A 14,825-nucleotide genomic window follows, 5' to 3' on the forward strand; every position below is an offset into this window, starting at 1 on the left:
GGTTGGTTATAATAGGTGAGTAGATCCAATCATCCTTCGGTAAAGTAGAGGTTATTGCCTCTTCTTTGAACGCTTACATCCATGTAGTTGGAACCCGAATCAGTGAAGACAACTCGATGAGATATTTCATGGATGCGATGCATTGTAAACGATTATGGTAAAAGACAATTGAATTGAAATATTAGACGATAAGAATAACTTAGAGTAACAACAATTAATAAATTATCAAAAGAATAATATAATAGAATGAGTATATGAAAAACATTATAAAAAATTATAAATTGTACCTTAAAAGGATCAACTTCAATAAAAAACGAAAAATACATTCTCATTATATAAAGTAGTAAAAAAAATAATAATATAAAATTATGAGCTGACTCTCAAATTTAGATTCATGTACCACAAAAAAACACTATATATAGACTTTAGTAAAACAAAAATAAATATGTAAATTACTTATTATTAAGGTAATTTTTTATTATATAGAGTAATTATGCATTATATATTTATTTTCTTAAAATTATATAATTTTATCATATCATGATTAGAATCATTATCTTCTATCATGATTAGAGAAATCTTGGACGATGAATAAGAATATTATACCTAATATACACAGATTAAAATAGAAAAGGGGTAGAGATATATTATTATGCACGGGTTTAATAACTTAGAATGTTTGAAATAAATATCATAAGAAAATAGAATTATAACAGGTTAAAGTAATAAAAAATAACTTGCACAATTATTATATGCTAATGCTAAAAATAATTTTACGTAACCCTATTATAATTTTTACGATTACCCGTGATAAATTATTATAATTTTAAGTTGTTACTTTACCCATGTGATAATTTAAATTTTATTATTATTATTATTATTATTATTAAATAATGAATAAGAATTAAAATTATATTAATATTTTTATAATTAATATAATTAAAATAACCAAAAATATTTAAAATCAACGTGCGTTATTAATATCATAAGATCTGATCATTTTATGATTAGAATCAAATATTCTTATCATTATTACCACGATCGGTGTCATTATCATATTATTATTATTATTATTATTATTATTATTATTATTATTAAGATGATTAAAAATATTTTTAATTGATAATTAAAAAATAGTTTAATAGTGCATTAAATATTGTTTTGATATAATTATAATGAAGATATCTTTCTAAATTAGTATAATTATATATTATTCATTAAATATTAATTATAATATAATTATAATAAAGATATTTTTTATAAAATAATTTAGAATAGATGAAAAATTTTATTCATTTTAGAGGAAAACCGGAGTCACGAGAAATCGACACGTCACTGTAATTAGCTGAGAAAAAATTCAATTTTAGTATATTAAGTAAATTTGATTAATGATTAATATAGAATTTTATTTTTCACAAAAGATATTAATCAAGATTCTTTTTTATTAAAAATATATAATTATTTATGTATTTTTTTATTTATTTAAATTTTTAAAATAAATAATTTTATAATATAATATCAGAATATGATAAAAAAAATCTAGAAAATTCGGTTGCCTCTAAAAGAAATTAACATGAAATAAATAAAAGTCCATGGCCAATTTCCAAGTGTTTTGGACCTTGTGTAAAATATTGGATTAGCACGTACTTTTTAGAAATATAATTATTTATATATTATTTTTTATAATTTATATTTTTTAATTTATTATATAATATTAAATTTTTTATAATTTAAAAATTTAAAATTTAATTCTTATTATTGTCTAAAAGATGGCATATATCAAATAAAAAAATTTATGCAAAAATTTAAATAAATATAAAAATAATTTTTATTTAAAAAAAATTATTAAAAATATAATTATTTATATTTAAAGGTTATAGAAAGTTTAGAAAAATGGGATTGAATTTATGACATTTTTTACATTAATGAAATAAGCCTTTAGTTATAAGCTTTCACTTAGATTCTGTATGAACTGTTCAACAGAAATTTTATGAGACAATTTCGTTTTGTCTCATGAATATTAGAAAAAAGAACACAAAGAAAGAAAAGATGAATGACATCAGCATGTATTCTGGTTCAATTACCTTGTACAATGTAACCTACATCCAGTCTCTACGACAGCAGTGGTGGAATTTTCACTATAGTTAAAGTATTACATATACTAATTTCACAGGATTGACACAATCCTTTCCCTCTCAATTTCTATCCTAACTTGACTTGGTTATGCTAATACTTAACTCTCCACTTTAAGTGCTAACCCAACTTAAAAAAGAGGTACCTCACAGGTATAAGACACAAGACATTTGAAACAACTAAAAGAAATCTGAAATCACTCTAGACTTTTCAATAAAGTCACTCAACCTTTTGTCACTCTTTGACTTTTTCTTGAGCTCTCTCTCTTTTAGTCTTTTACCACTCAAGAAATTTTAGAAAGATATACATTAAAAATGAAATTACAATCTATAAAATATGAAAGAGATTGATGCTTCAACGGCCTCTGTTGCTATAAGATAAACCAGATTGTGCTAACACGATTAAGTTCTTCACATTGGCTTCTCTAGAAAACACTATCCAGCATGTTGGATCTTCACAGATTAGCTATTTAGAACAAAAATTTAAAACTCTAGTTCTTTCTCCTTGTCTTCAAAAAGATGAAGATTTTTCTTTTATATCTTCTTCCATGTTGTTGAGTTGATCTCTTTCAAGTCAACTCCTCGAGCTGTGTGCTTCACCAACTTACCATTTCACTATTTTCAATTAATCACTAAATTAGGAATTTTGAATCTGAGCCTTTTTGCTGGATCAAAAGCCTCAGGTAAGCAGTGAAAAAGTTGTTCAATGATAAACCCATATCTAAACTCTTGAGCTACAACTTTGTCCATAAGAAACAATTTTGGCCTTTGATTCACAGCAGTGATTATCAAAAATCACTTTCTCCATTTATCCCAAATTGGAATAGCAGAGAGTTGGAGAAGGAGTGAAAAAAGTAATTGCATGCAAATGGAAATAAATCACCTTTAACTTCTGACTTGACTTGAAATAGTTTGATTTGGGTGATTAGACCTCTAACTTTTAGCTTAATCTTTCTCTATATTTCTTCTTTGATGAAATGAGTAAGGAACGAAGTTATCTTTCTCCTTTCTCTGAGTCTGACCGAAGAAAAAAATAAACGTTGACTTTGGAGTGTACTGATTTGGAGGAATTAATTTGGATGAGCAACTCAGGTTTGGATTGGTTTCTTTCTATTCATCCCAAATGATTTCTTTGCTTAATTATTTTGGGTTTTATGTTTTAGAGCCCACCTAGTTACTAGTTTGATTTTCTATCCTATTGGACTGCTGCATTATTATTTCTTTGGCTTGGAACACTAATTAAACACAATTAAAACTAATTGAGTGTTTAATCTAATAAAATAATATTTGTTATCATTAATTAAGTTAATTAATTTCTTAACTCAATAATATTTTTTTATTTAAATTAAAAAAAAATTATGACCTTGCCAATGTTTCATCAATTCTTGAATGCGAAACAACTTAATTATTTTTTAATTTTGAAAGAAATAGTATTATTATATTGCTGCCAAAACACCGGATTTGCACCAAGATAGGCACACATAGCCCAATGTGTAATTTTTATTACAAATCTTATCGATCTCTCTCAAAGATATATGTAATTATTTTTAGATAATTTGTGACTATAAGATAATTTATTTGTTTTATCCAAGCATTATTATATTATATTAGTAACCAAAAGCTTATGATTGTGATGGTAAGAGTAGTTTTGTTATGTTTGTTATCATAATTCTTCTTCTCTATCTTTTCATTAATCGTTGTCTTACTTGCATTGCGTGTTGACTATTTTTAATTTGTTTTCCCTTTAATTATTATAACCGTATTTACATTCTATCTTAAATAATTCAATTAATCAAGTTTTGAAATATTGTTTCTTTTAATATTAAAAAAAATCTTATTGATTGATAAATTTCATTTAGTAGTTATACCTACAATATATCCATCTATTTTAACTAATTTAAATTGGTTAAATAATCAACTTATTCGTTCGTTTAAATAAATATTAATATTTTAAATTTTATTTTGTGTATATAACTATTCATTGACTAACAATAAATTCTTAAATAAAACTAAATATTAATTTATTGAGTTAAAAAATATCATATACAACTAAATATATCCATCTAGCTATTTTTCTTTGATTTATACTACTATTATTATTGTTATGCTAAAATTCTAAATACTAAATTATATAAGCTAACCCTAAATAGTAAATAACCTGCATATCTGATTAAGAAAAATAATATCCATTGAACCAGTAATAATTACTGAGATAGTAGAAATGAGTGAATCTAAGAAATTGATTCATGAAAGTCATAAACAAAACACGTGTCTTAGCAGTGACAACCACTGTTTATGATTTACACTTTACAGTCATAAACCGAACGGCGCGGTGACAAGCTTTTCCTTCTCAAGCAATCATTCTCGTATCATTAACAATATATAAACAATATTAAAATGTCATATTAAATTATTTTTCTGTAAAATTAATATTTAAAAATTATTAAAATTTTACATAAAATTTTTATCATAAATAACACATCAATTTTTCACTTTATGTAAACTAATTTTAAATAATTAAATAATTTATATAACTTTTTTAATCCATTACAAAATTAAATAATTATTTTAAAAAAATAAATAAATATATAAAAAATATTGTAAAGATGTGATTAATTTTTTTATATCGAATAAATTTTAATATAATACTTAATATTGAATTTTATAATATTTTTTAAAATTTAAAAAACGATGCAATTTGCTAGAGCATATTAAATTTTAATATTTAAATATTCAAAATATACAGAAATGTATTATATATTTTAATAAAAATATTATAAAATTATTAAAACTTATTATTTTTAATTATTATTTAGTCAATTTTAATTTTTTAGTCAAATTTTTTAGTATAATAATTTAATAATATATTTTATCTTATATTTTAAATATTAATAATTAATTAATAATAAAAAATAATAAATTTTAATATTTTTTAATATTTTTTATTTTAATATTAAATATACAATATATGAAAAACATATTATCCTATTTCTAAAATTTTAAAAAATATTATAAAATCTAATAATTAAATATTATACCAAAATTTTGTCCACATCTAAAAAAATTTACGTAAGGATGTATATATAGTGACGTTAATTTCTTTCTTTCAAAGGAAACGGCGAGTGGGTCCCACTTAAGTTTCTCCGCACGTGGCGTCCTAACATTCGGTCCTCTCTTCCGTTATTACCCTTTGACCGCCAAATCCAAGTGTTGACTCACCCAGCTATAAAAACTTTTTGAGTTTAATTTAATTTTTGAAAAAATTTAAAATTCCAAAAATGTTCCGTTCTATTCTTTTTTACCGTTCAAATATCAAATTTAATTAAAATAAAATAAAAATATTAATAATGTTAATTCACCTTCTTAAATATTTCTTTGAATTTTAAATAAAACGTATTATGAAATAAACATATTATTATAAAAGAGAAAAATTAAACATATTATGTTTGCTTCATTCCTTCCGTAACCCTTCCAACAAATTCTCATTATTTCTATTTCTATATTATTAATTAAAAAAATAAAAATCCAAATATACACATTACTTTCCCTTTTTAAAATAATAAAAAAATTAATTTGGTTGCTGTTTGCAAGCTTACATCTACATTAGCTGGTATGCAACTCACCCACTATCTCTTCACTCTTCAACAGCCACAACTATTTTAATTTATATATTTCCCACTCCCCAATTATAGTTAAAGAAAAAAAAAAGCAAAAAATATAATCACCGAATTGAAAGAGAAACCGAGGGTAATTGACGTCATTTTTTAATCTAAAAATATTTAACGACAAAAAAAATTAACTAAAAATAACCATAACTTACTTTATTTAGTATTTATTAATTACTGCGATAATTAATAAATATTCAATAAAACAAATTTTTATTATTTTTTTCCCTTCCTAATATTATTGTTTTAATCTATGTATGTATATTGTATAGTAGTATACGTAAGTGCGTAACTCATAGGTTATTAAGCTTCTTTTTGGCATTTTATTGAGAAGGGAAAGACAAGAGTATGTATCATTTTCAACTCTAATTATTATGAAATAAAATGCATATATAAGAGAGAAAATAGAGTTGGCGTCTTTTACCCTCTACGCAGCATAAAACTCGCAGTAACAAATAAATATATACACTCCCCTTAATTCTACGTCTTCATCTCTCTTAATTATCCTACTTTCTTAATAATAATAATAAAATTTGTCCATTCTAATATTATTATTGTTCTTTTCAACACCTCTTGAAAATGATACCGTTTGTTATTAAAATGAATCAATTTATTCACTGTACTCTTAAGTCTTAATCATCATCGATTTTAATTAAAATAATTATTAGCTCTTAATATATAATTAACATAAAATATAGTAACTATCAGTCTACCACAAATGTAGTCATTGTAAAACTGACTTACCAAATTAATCATAATATGTACTTATCAAATTTAATTAACCAACATATATACAATCCAAAAAAAAAAAGAAACACTATATCAATTTATTTAGTACTACAATAAAATAAAATATAATTAAAATTTGATAATAAATAAATAACACCCCCTCTATTGTAATTCATTATTTACTAAAAACGAATGAATCTTCCATAGTGGGTCTGAAACAAAAACCTCTTTCAAGATTTGCATCATCCTTGTTTGCTTGCTCCAAATCAAAACCTTCCTTCTTTCCCATCAATACATGTCTCTTTAACATTCACATCAATACATGATCTTCATCATGATGTGTTATGTATGAATTCAAAGGAAAATGAAAAATTAAAGAGAAAATAATAATAATAATAATAATAATAATAATAATAATAATAATAATAATAATAAAGAAAGTGTTTGTGTGTGTATATGTATTGATGAGGAAAATAGTAAGCTAAGGCCTAAGGGGACTTATCGCATGTTTGCTTCACGCAAGCAACTAAACGTGTGGGGTGTGTTATTAAAAATCCTTTCTTTTACTTTTTCCTTTTTTTTATTTTTCTTTTTTTTTTCTTTTTCATACTCGCTTGGCTTTAAAGACTTCCTCTTCTTCTACTTCTTAAATTCTTCTATTCTCTCTATCTATCTATCTTTCTTTCTTTCTTTCACTTCCCTTTTTAAAATACTAATCTTACACCAAACCCTAATTTCATACAAATACACCTCAACATTCTTTTTTTTTTTTCTACTTCCTCCTTCATTCAATTCTCTTCATTTTTCTTCTCTTCTTAATTCCTCTCTACATGATCCTCAAAACCCTTTATTTTACTTAATCCAACAAATCATCACATGCCCTTCCAAACCTCAACACTAAAATTCTTTTCATATACATATAATTATTAAACCCTAAGATGAGTATGAACACTAGTTGTAGCGGAAGCCCTAGTGGTGGTGGCGGTGGTGGAAGCAGTAGTGGTGGTGGTGGCAGCAGCGGTGGCGGTGGCCCTTGTGGGGCTTGCAAATTCTTAAGGAGAAAGTGTGTACCCGGGTGTATATTTGCACCCTACTTTGATTCGGAGCAAGGTGCCACACATTTTGCGGCGGTTCACAAGGTTTTTGGTGCTAGCAATGTTTCAAAGCTTCTCATGAATATTCCAGTTCATAAAAGACTTGATGCTGTTGTCACTATTTGTTATGAAGCTCAAGCAAGACTTAGAGACCCTGTCTATGGCTGCGTTGCTCATATCTTTGCTCTTCAACAACAGGTACAAATTAATTTAAATTTCACATTAATTAGTGTATATTACTTAGTTTGTTGGGTTATTAGTGTTAATTAATTACAAGCATGTTATATATATAGAAAACTCAATATATATTCATCTAAGCTAATATATCTTGATATAAATGATAATTAAATATATTAAATTTTTACACAAATTAATTTTAACATGAAACAAATTTGATGTAATACACATAAATGGGTGTACCGAATGATATGCCTATATATAATATTAATAAAAATTTATTTGCTCATATATAAATATTTATGAATATTTTATCTAACAAACCCATTTGCATGAATCACATCAAATTTTTTTTAACGAAATTTTTAAAGGATAATATATAGGAAAATTTTTAAGTATATTAATATATTAATATTTTAATAAATTTTAACCGTTAATTTTAATTATAATCAGTTAAAAATTATTGAAATACTAGTGTATTAATACATTTAAAAATATATTTTAAAACAAGAAAAGATTTATTTTTTCTTTTTCATATGATTTTAGTAGATAAGGATGGAGGTAGATATAGAAATACGTATATTTTGGGATATTTATTAGTATTTGTTTGCTTCTTTGGTGGTCTTATCAATATGTATGTATGTATAATTGTATGTATCTTCTCCCTAAGCTTTTTGCCAGCTATGGTAGCTAGCTATATAGCTGAGACTTAGAATTAATGTGGTCAGCACTTTTAGACTAGAGTTTAATTCTTTCTTACGTTTTTCTTGACTTTTAGAATAATGAATGAGCAACTTAATATGGAATTCTAGGTATTCAGAATTAGAATGAATTGAAGGTCATAGATTATAGGTATATTAGCTGACGGTTTTTCTAAATATTATTCTATTAAACTTTTTATATATACCAAGTTGGAATAGAAATTTTGAAGCACAAATATGTCCATTGTATTGCCCAAGTTTCTGTTTTATAGCCAGTTATTATCATATATAGGGTTTTTAGACCTCATGCATGAGCAAAACTATTTATAGAGGTCTAAATATATAAGGAAAGAAGTTATACTTTATAATCACAGTGGCAAAAATTATTTATAGTGACAATTTATTTTGTTTTTATTGAAAATTTACTTTATTTTTAGTGACAATAAAATAGTTACTAATATATTTATAATTAATTAAATATTAATTATCTTATATTTTATTTTAAAAAGATTTAGTGATAATTATGATATTTACCACTAAAATCTTTTTAATAGTCACAAAAATCCTATATCTTATCACTAAAGTATATAATAATGCTGACAGATATATAACTGTCACAAAAACTAAATTAACTAAAAAAATACCCATAAGGGTTAAAATTAGTTTTTCTTCTAGTATATTAGATAAAGTATATATTATTAGAGTTGGAATGTTAATCCCATAAAATAAGAGGAGGTATTACATATTCATTAATAAATCAACTTATATTATAATGAAGCATAAGAGTGAATTGATGAATCTATATTCATTTTAAAGCATGGTTTGTTTATTTATATTATTGGGTTTCAAATTAAACATAGACACCTTCTAATTATATATTTCCATTCTTCAACACACATCCCTTTACATAAGTGTGGTTTGTGGTTGTGCCACATGAAAGAGGAACAAAAATTGGGTTTTGTGGGAAAGAGGAAACAAATGGGGTATAGGGCATAGGAAACCATGGAACAACAACCACCACCTATAGCTATATAGAGGGGACACAGTTTCTATTCTATTTTCTTTCTGAAATCCATAAAATCTTAATTGATTAAGAAATGATGATGTGGTCGGCGGTTACATAAAATGTTACTAGACTCTAAATATGTATATAAAGTCTATGTTTTTTATTATTTTTTTAATTATTATTTGGGTCATTACTACTAATGTCTTGGTATTCGCTGGTTTTAGGGATTTTGTCGGTTAGTTTCTTGGGCTTAGGCAATTTTCATAGGGGCATAGTACATCCTTTTGTCCCTACTTGGCCAATTTCTTCTTTTAAAATAACTCATAATAATAATAATAATAATAATAATAATAATAATAATAATAATAATAATAATAATAGTTGCATTTTCCACCCCTTTTTTTATTTATTCTTGAAGAATAGGTATGAGGTTGAAGAAAGATGAGACACTATCACAACAAGCAAACTTCCTTAAATTGGGGAGTTTTGTTTTTCTTTTTAATTTTCATTTTTTTTTAGATAAATTTATTACTACTTACTTAAGAAAACTTGTTAGCTTGTTTTGCAAATTGCTTATTTTTGGAGATAATGAACAACTAGAAGCAAAAGCTAAAATGGCGATTTTGATATATGATGCATGGTTGCTTAGCTTTTCCTTTTTTAAAAGAAAAGTCTAAAAAATTTTCAGAATTTATTATTACTAATTATTATTTTAGCTATTAATATAATTTTTTTAGTCTATATTCAATAATATATTTTAGTTCATATTTTTATATATTAATAACTAATTATAAATTAAAAATAATAATTTTAATAATATTTTAATATTTAAAAAAAAAATACATATGTCCTCGTATAAGACAATGTTTACACAGAATTTTTTACTATCCCCAAAAACTACAGTATGTATGTAGATGCATGAATATCTAAAGGTTATATATAGTATAGGAAGGGTTTTAAGTGTATCGAGAACATTAGTGTTCTAATTGTTTTAACTGTTGATCTGAATTATAAAAAAAATATATAATATATATTAATTGAAATTAACCGTTAAAATAATTGAAATACTTGTGTTTTTAATACACTTGATTTTTTTTATAGTATATACTTTCATGTGACTATTCAACTAATAGGAGTCTTGAAATTTGTACATTAATTTTATTTAATTAATAATTATTAAGTATCTAATCCCTATGCCCTCATAATTGTCCAAGGTAGCAAAGTTTTTGCAAGTATTTTTTGAAATTTTTTTACATAAAGATGACAATGGGTAAATTAAGATAGGATTTAGACTAAATTCTAATTTTATTTGTGGGTTTTTTTTAATTAAACTTCAATCATTTCTTATCTATAAGTTTATAACATGTTAACTTTAACTCTATCTGCTCTTAATCTAGACGTATTTAATCTTATCCACAAATCATTAAAAAATATAATATTTAATAATCTGATGAGATTATAAGATTGTAATTTGATATTTATATATTACTAATAGATTTGACATTTATATAAATAAAAATATTAAATTTATAATTAAAAATCTTGAATTAATGGTTAAATTTTTTTTATATGAATAAAAAGTTTTTGATTCCACAGTCATTCCTAATATAACACATTTTTTATATAATATATATAGGAGGCGGATTAACGAATTGAATTGGATACTCGCAAATAAAGTTGCTGATGTAACTCTTATTTTCGAAAAGATATATAACTATTTAAGTATAACAAACAATATTTGAGCATATTACTATTAAAATATTTTAAAATCTAACGTAAAAGTTTAAATATTATTTTGAATTTTGATCCCTTAGTTATACCAATTTTTTATCCCTTGAAAGATCAAAACCCAAATAAGTTAAACCACAGGATCAATCTGTTATTGAAAATTACAACAAATTATATTTTTACTAAAAATTAGTATTTTCACTAAAAAATTAATAATATTTATAAAGAGTAAAACCCAAAAAAATATAGGGACAAAAAATAAAATTACTCGTTACTACACTATTATTTAAACCTGGAGCAAAAGTAGGTTAATTATTGAACCAATTAAATTATGTTTTTTCATTTCCATTTAAGTTAGTTTTTGAAATAAAATTTAAGATTGTAGAAAATTTAACTTGTTTTTTTTAGTCATGAACACATATATATGACTTTTGCTATGAAACTATATTAAATATTTTTTATTTAAAAAATATAATTTACGATCCTAACAAATTAGAATGTATAATTTTTTATCCTAGTAAAGATATACATGAGAGTACTCTTGGAGTACTGTACAGGAGCGGAGTTAGATAAAATATTAGAGGGGACCAAAAATATTTACATAATAAAATAAAATTAAAATAAAATTTTAAAGGAAACTAAACTGAAATTTACATGTAATTTACAAGTAAAAAATTAAAATCAGGAGGCCATTGCTTCTTTTTTATTTATGTAGCTCCGCCTCAATACTGTATTTATATTTAAATTATAAAAATATTATTAATATAATATTTTTATGTATATCTAAATTATCTATTAATGATAATAATAAGATATCAAATTAAATTTTAAAATAGTAATTAATTCTTTTTTAAACAATATTTAGAAAAAAAAGGCAAAGGTAACAGAAATCGATAAGATGTTACTAAAAAAATCGTACAAGTCTCCAATCATGTTGATTTGTTTATCTTTTCCGAGTGACTTGGTTTGCACAAAACTCTTGTTTAATAACCCCGAGAAGTTTGTTTTGAAGTCACGTTTTCATACCTGCAATTGTTAAGTTAATTTACTTTCATGAAACTCAACATCTTGTGTTATTCAAGGTCCAATTAAAATATTGAACCACGGGAATGTGCATATGGTATTTCCTTACCCTAAATTTTTAGTATTATCAATTTATATATATTACTATAATAATTTTATCAATATTAAATAGAGTTTAATTTTAATATATTAATAGTGTAAAATATTTTACATAATCGTACAATTAGATATATCTTTTTAAATGATCATTCGCAATTAATATAAAAAATAGTTATTTTGATTGATGTGGTGTTATACGTAATTAAATACATGTATAAAATTATTTTACATTAATAATTATTAAAATTAAATTCTATTAAATATAGGACATGCTATTGTAGACAGGAAGAAAAAGAAACCTTAGAGACACAATTAAAATTTTGAGTAAATATTAGCAAGAAAATATAGTGACATTTTTTAGTCCTTGAACAAAATAAGTGATATGCATTATTGATTTTTTTTTTGACAGATCGTGAATTTACAAGCAGAACTTTCATATTTACAAGGTTATCTTGCAACCCTTGAGTTACCTCATCCGCCACAACCACCTCCTATTCCGCCGCAACCAACCCTAGCCCCTCCGACTCTCTCGATCTCTGACCTCCCACCTCCACATCCCACTCCTGCCAGCACGGCTACCGTGCCAATCACGTATGATTTGTCTTCGCTCTTTGAACCTATGGCCCAAACTTCTTGGGCCATGCACAATAGGCCCATTGATGCACCCCGCCAATTTTTGAGTAGTGACACATCATCTTTACAGTCTAGTGGCGACGGTGGCGGCGGTGGTGATCTTCAAACACTGGCTCATGAGCTTTTGCGTAGACATCGAGTTGATCCTACTGCTCCTGTGGCATGTTCTAGTGCCCCCTCATCATCACAATCTCATTCAAAATGAACACAATCTTGGATTTAATTTACTGATGTCTGATCTTTTGGTCTATTTGAAAAATTAGGAAGAGATTTTAGTTGAAATTACGATGCTTATTGAGAATGAAATTAAAGTAACTATATAATAATTGTTCTTTATATGCATATATATTTTTTATTTGTTATTTACCCCTTTTTTTTCTTTCATTTTTTTAAACTCTATTTTAAATGTTAGTGAACTTAACAAATGTAGACCTGCATTATTTTTTTCCCCTTCTTTTGACTAATACAAGAACAGGCTAGTCAATAAATAAGATTTGTCTCATGTACTTAATTAAGGGAGAAATCCTAAGAGACTAAGAGTGTGTTTGGTTTATTTTTTAAATTTTGTAAAAGAAAAAAAATTATTTTTTTCACAAAATTTTTAAAATAAAAAAGAATAAAAATAAAAACAAAAAATAAGAACACAATCCAATGAGACTCTTAGACTGTAAATTCGTCAGCATGCAATGATCGCATTGGTTAAAATAATTAAATTACAACATAACTTATTTTTAATACATATTTTATATTTTAATATATATTTATATAAATAATTAATTTAATAGTTAATTTTTTATATACATTTAATATGATTGTTGTTTAAATTCAATTGCACAATTGAATTGAAAATTAGAGTTTTTACCAATAAATAAATTTACTATAAATTGAGGATTAAAAAGAAAAAAAAATGGAACACCCCAAACAGCTAGAAGGCAGAAGCACAAGTTATTTGGGGCTCTGCCTTGCAAATTAAATGTTAATGATTTGTGATAAAGAATGAGTACATATCAATTATATATCTTTGTGTTATTTGTTAATAATTAATTGACACATTACAAAATAATATAATTAGGAAGCTACTCCAATAAAAACGTTAAAAACATCTTTTTTTAAATATTTTTTAATAATTAAAATTTAACATATATAATCAATTAAATTATATTATTTTTGTTAAAATTAGGCCAGATAAATTAATTTAACCAAAAATACGGAATCAAATTTTGAATCGGTCTAAATTAATATTATTTTTTATAAAAAATGACTACAATATCCTTATTATAAAAAATTACTAAAATACTCTTATAATATATATATATATATATATATATATATATATATATATATATATATATATATATTAATTTTGAAAACTCTAAATCCTAACTCTATGACAACAGAGAAAAAAAGGGCTAGAATTTAGGATTCTCAAAATTAATATATATAATAAGAGTATTTTAGTCATTTTTTATAATAGAGGTATTATAGTCATTTTTTATAAAAAAAAATATTAATTTAGATTGATTCAAAATTTGATTCACTGTTTTTCGGTCAAATTAATTTGTCTGGCATAATTTTGACAAAAATAACACGATTCAATCGATTATATGTGTTAAATTTTAATTATTAAAAAACATATTTAAAAGAAGACGTTTTAGTCGTCTTTATCGAAGTGACTCCCATATAATTATCCCCTACCACTTTTATTATGTTTATCCTATGATAATTAGAAAAACTTATACATTTACATAAAAAATAAATAAATGAGAAAAGGACAAAGAGGTCCCTGACCTTTTGACCCGCGGACATTTTCGTCCCTGAGCATTTGAAAATACTTTTAA

At 24.3% G+C, this 14,825-nt stretch overlaps 1 protein-coding gene across 1 annotated transcript; it reads left to right on the forward strand.

Annotated features, from left to right (window-relative positions):
* The first annotated feature begins 7,201 nt into the window (after positions 1-7,201).
* LOC112753666 (LOB domain-containing protein 30) lies at positions 7,202-13,496 on the forward strand. The gene is made up of 2 exons (XM_025801627.3): positions 7,202-7,818; positions 12,764-13,496. The coding sequence occupies exons 1-2, from the start codon at positions 7,465-7,467 to the stop codon at positions 13,190-13,192; spliced, it is 783 nt and encodes a 260-aa protein (XP_025657412.1). The 5' UTR covers positions 7,202-7,464; the 3' UTR covers positions 13,193-13,496.
* The last annotated feature ends 1,329 nt before the right edge of the window (positions 13,497-14,825 follow it).

The sequence above is a fragment of the Arachis hypogaea genome, chromosome 2 (genome assembly GCF_003086295.3).
Source record: "Arachis hypogaea cultivar Tifrunner chromosome 2, arahy.Tifrunner.gnm2.J5K5, whole genome shotgun sequence".
Lineage (NCBI taxonomy): Eukaryota > Viridiplantae > Streptophyta > Magnoliopsida > Fabales > Fabaceae > Arachis > Arachis hypogaea.

Excerpts from the sequence above, each read along its gene's own strand:
- LOC112753666 (XM_025801627.3), top strand. The coding sequence starts at position 7,465 with ATGAGTATGAACACTAGTTGTAGCGGAAGCCCTAGTGGTGGTGGCGGT. Across the intron at positions 7,819-12,763 it reads TCTTTGCTCTTCAACAACAG|ATCGTGAATTTACAAGCAGA; the intron begins GTACAAATTAAT and ends TTTTTTTGACAG.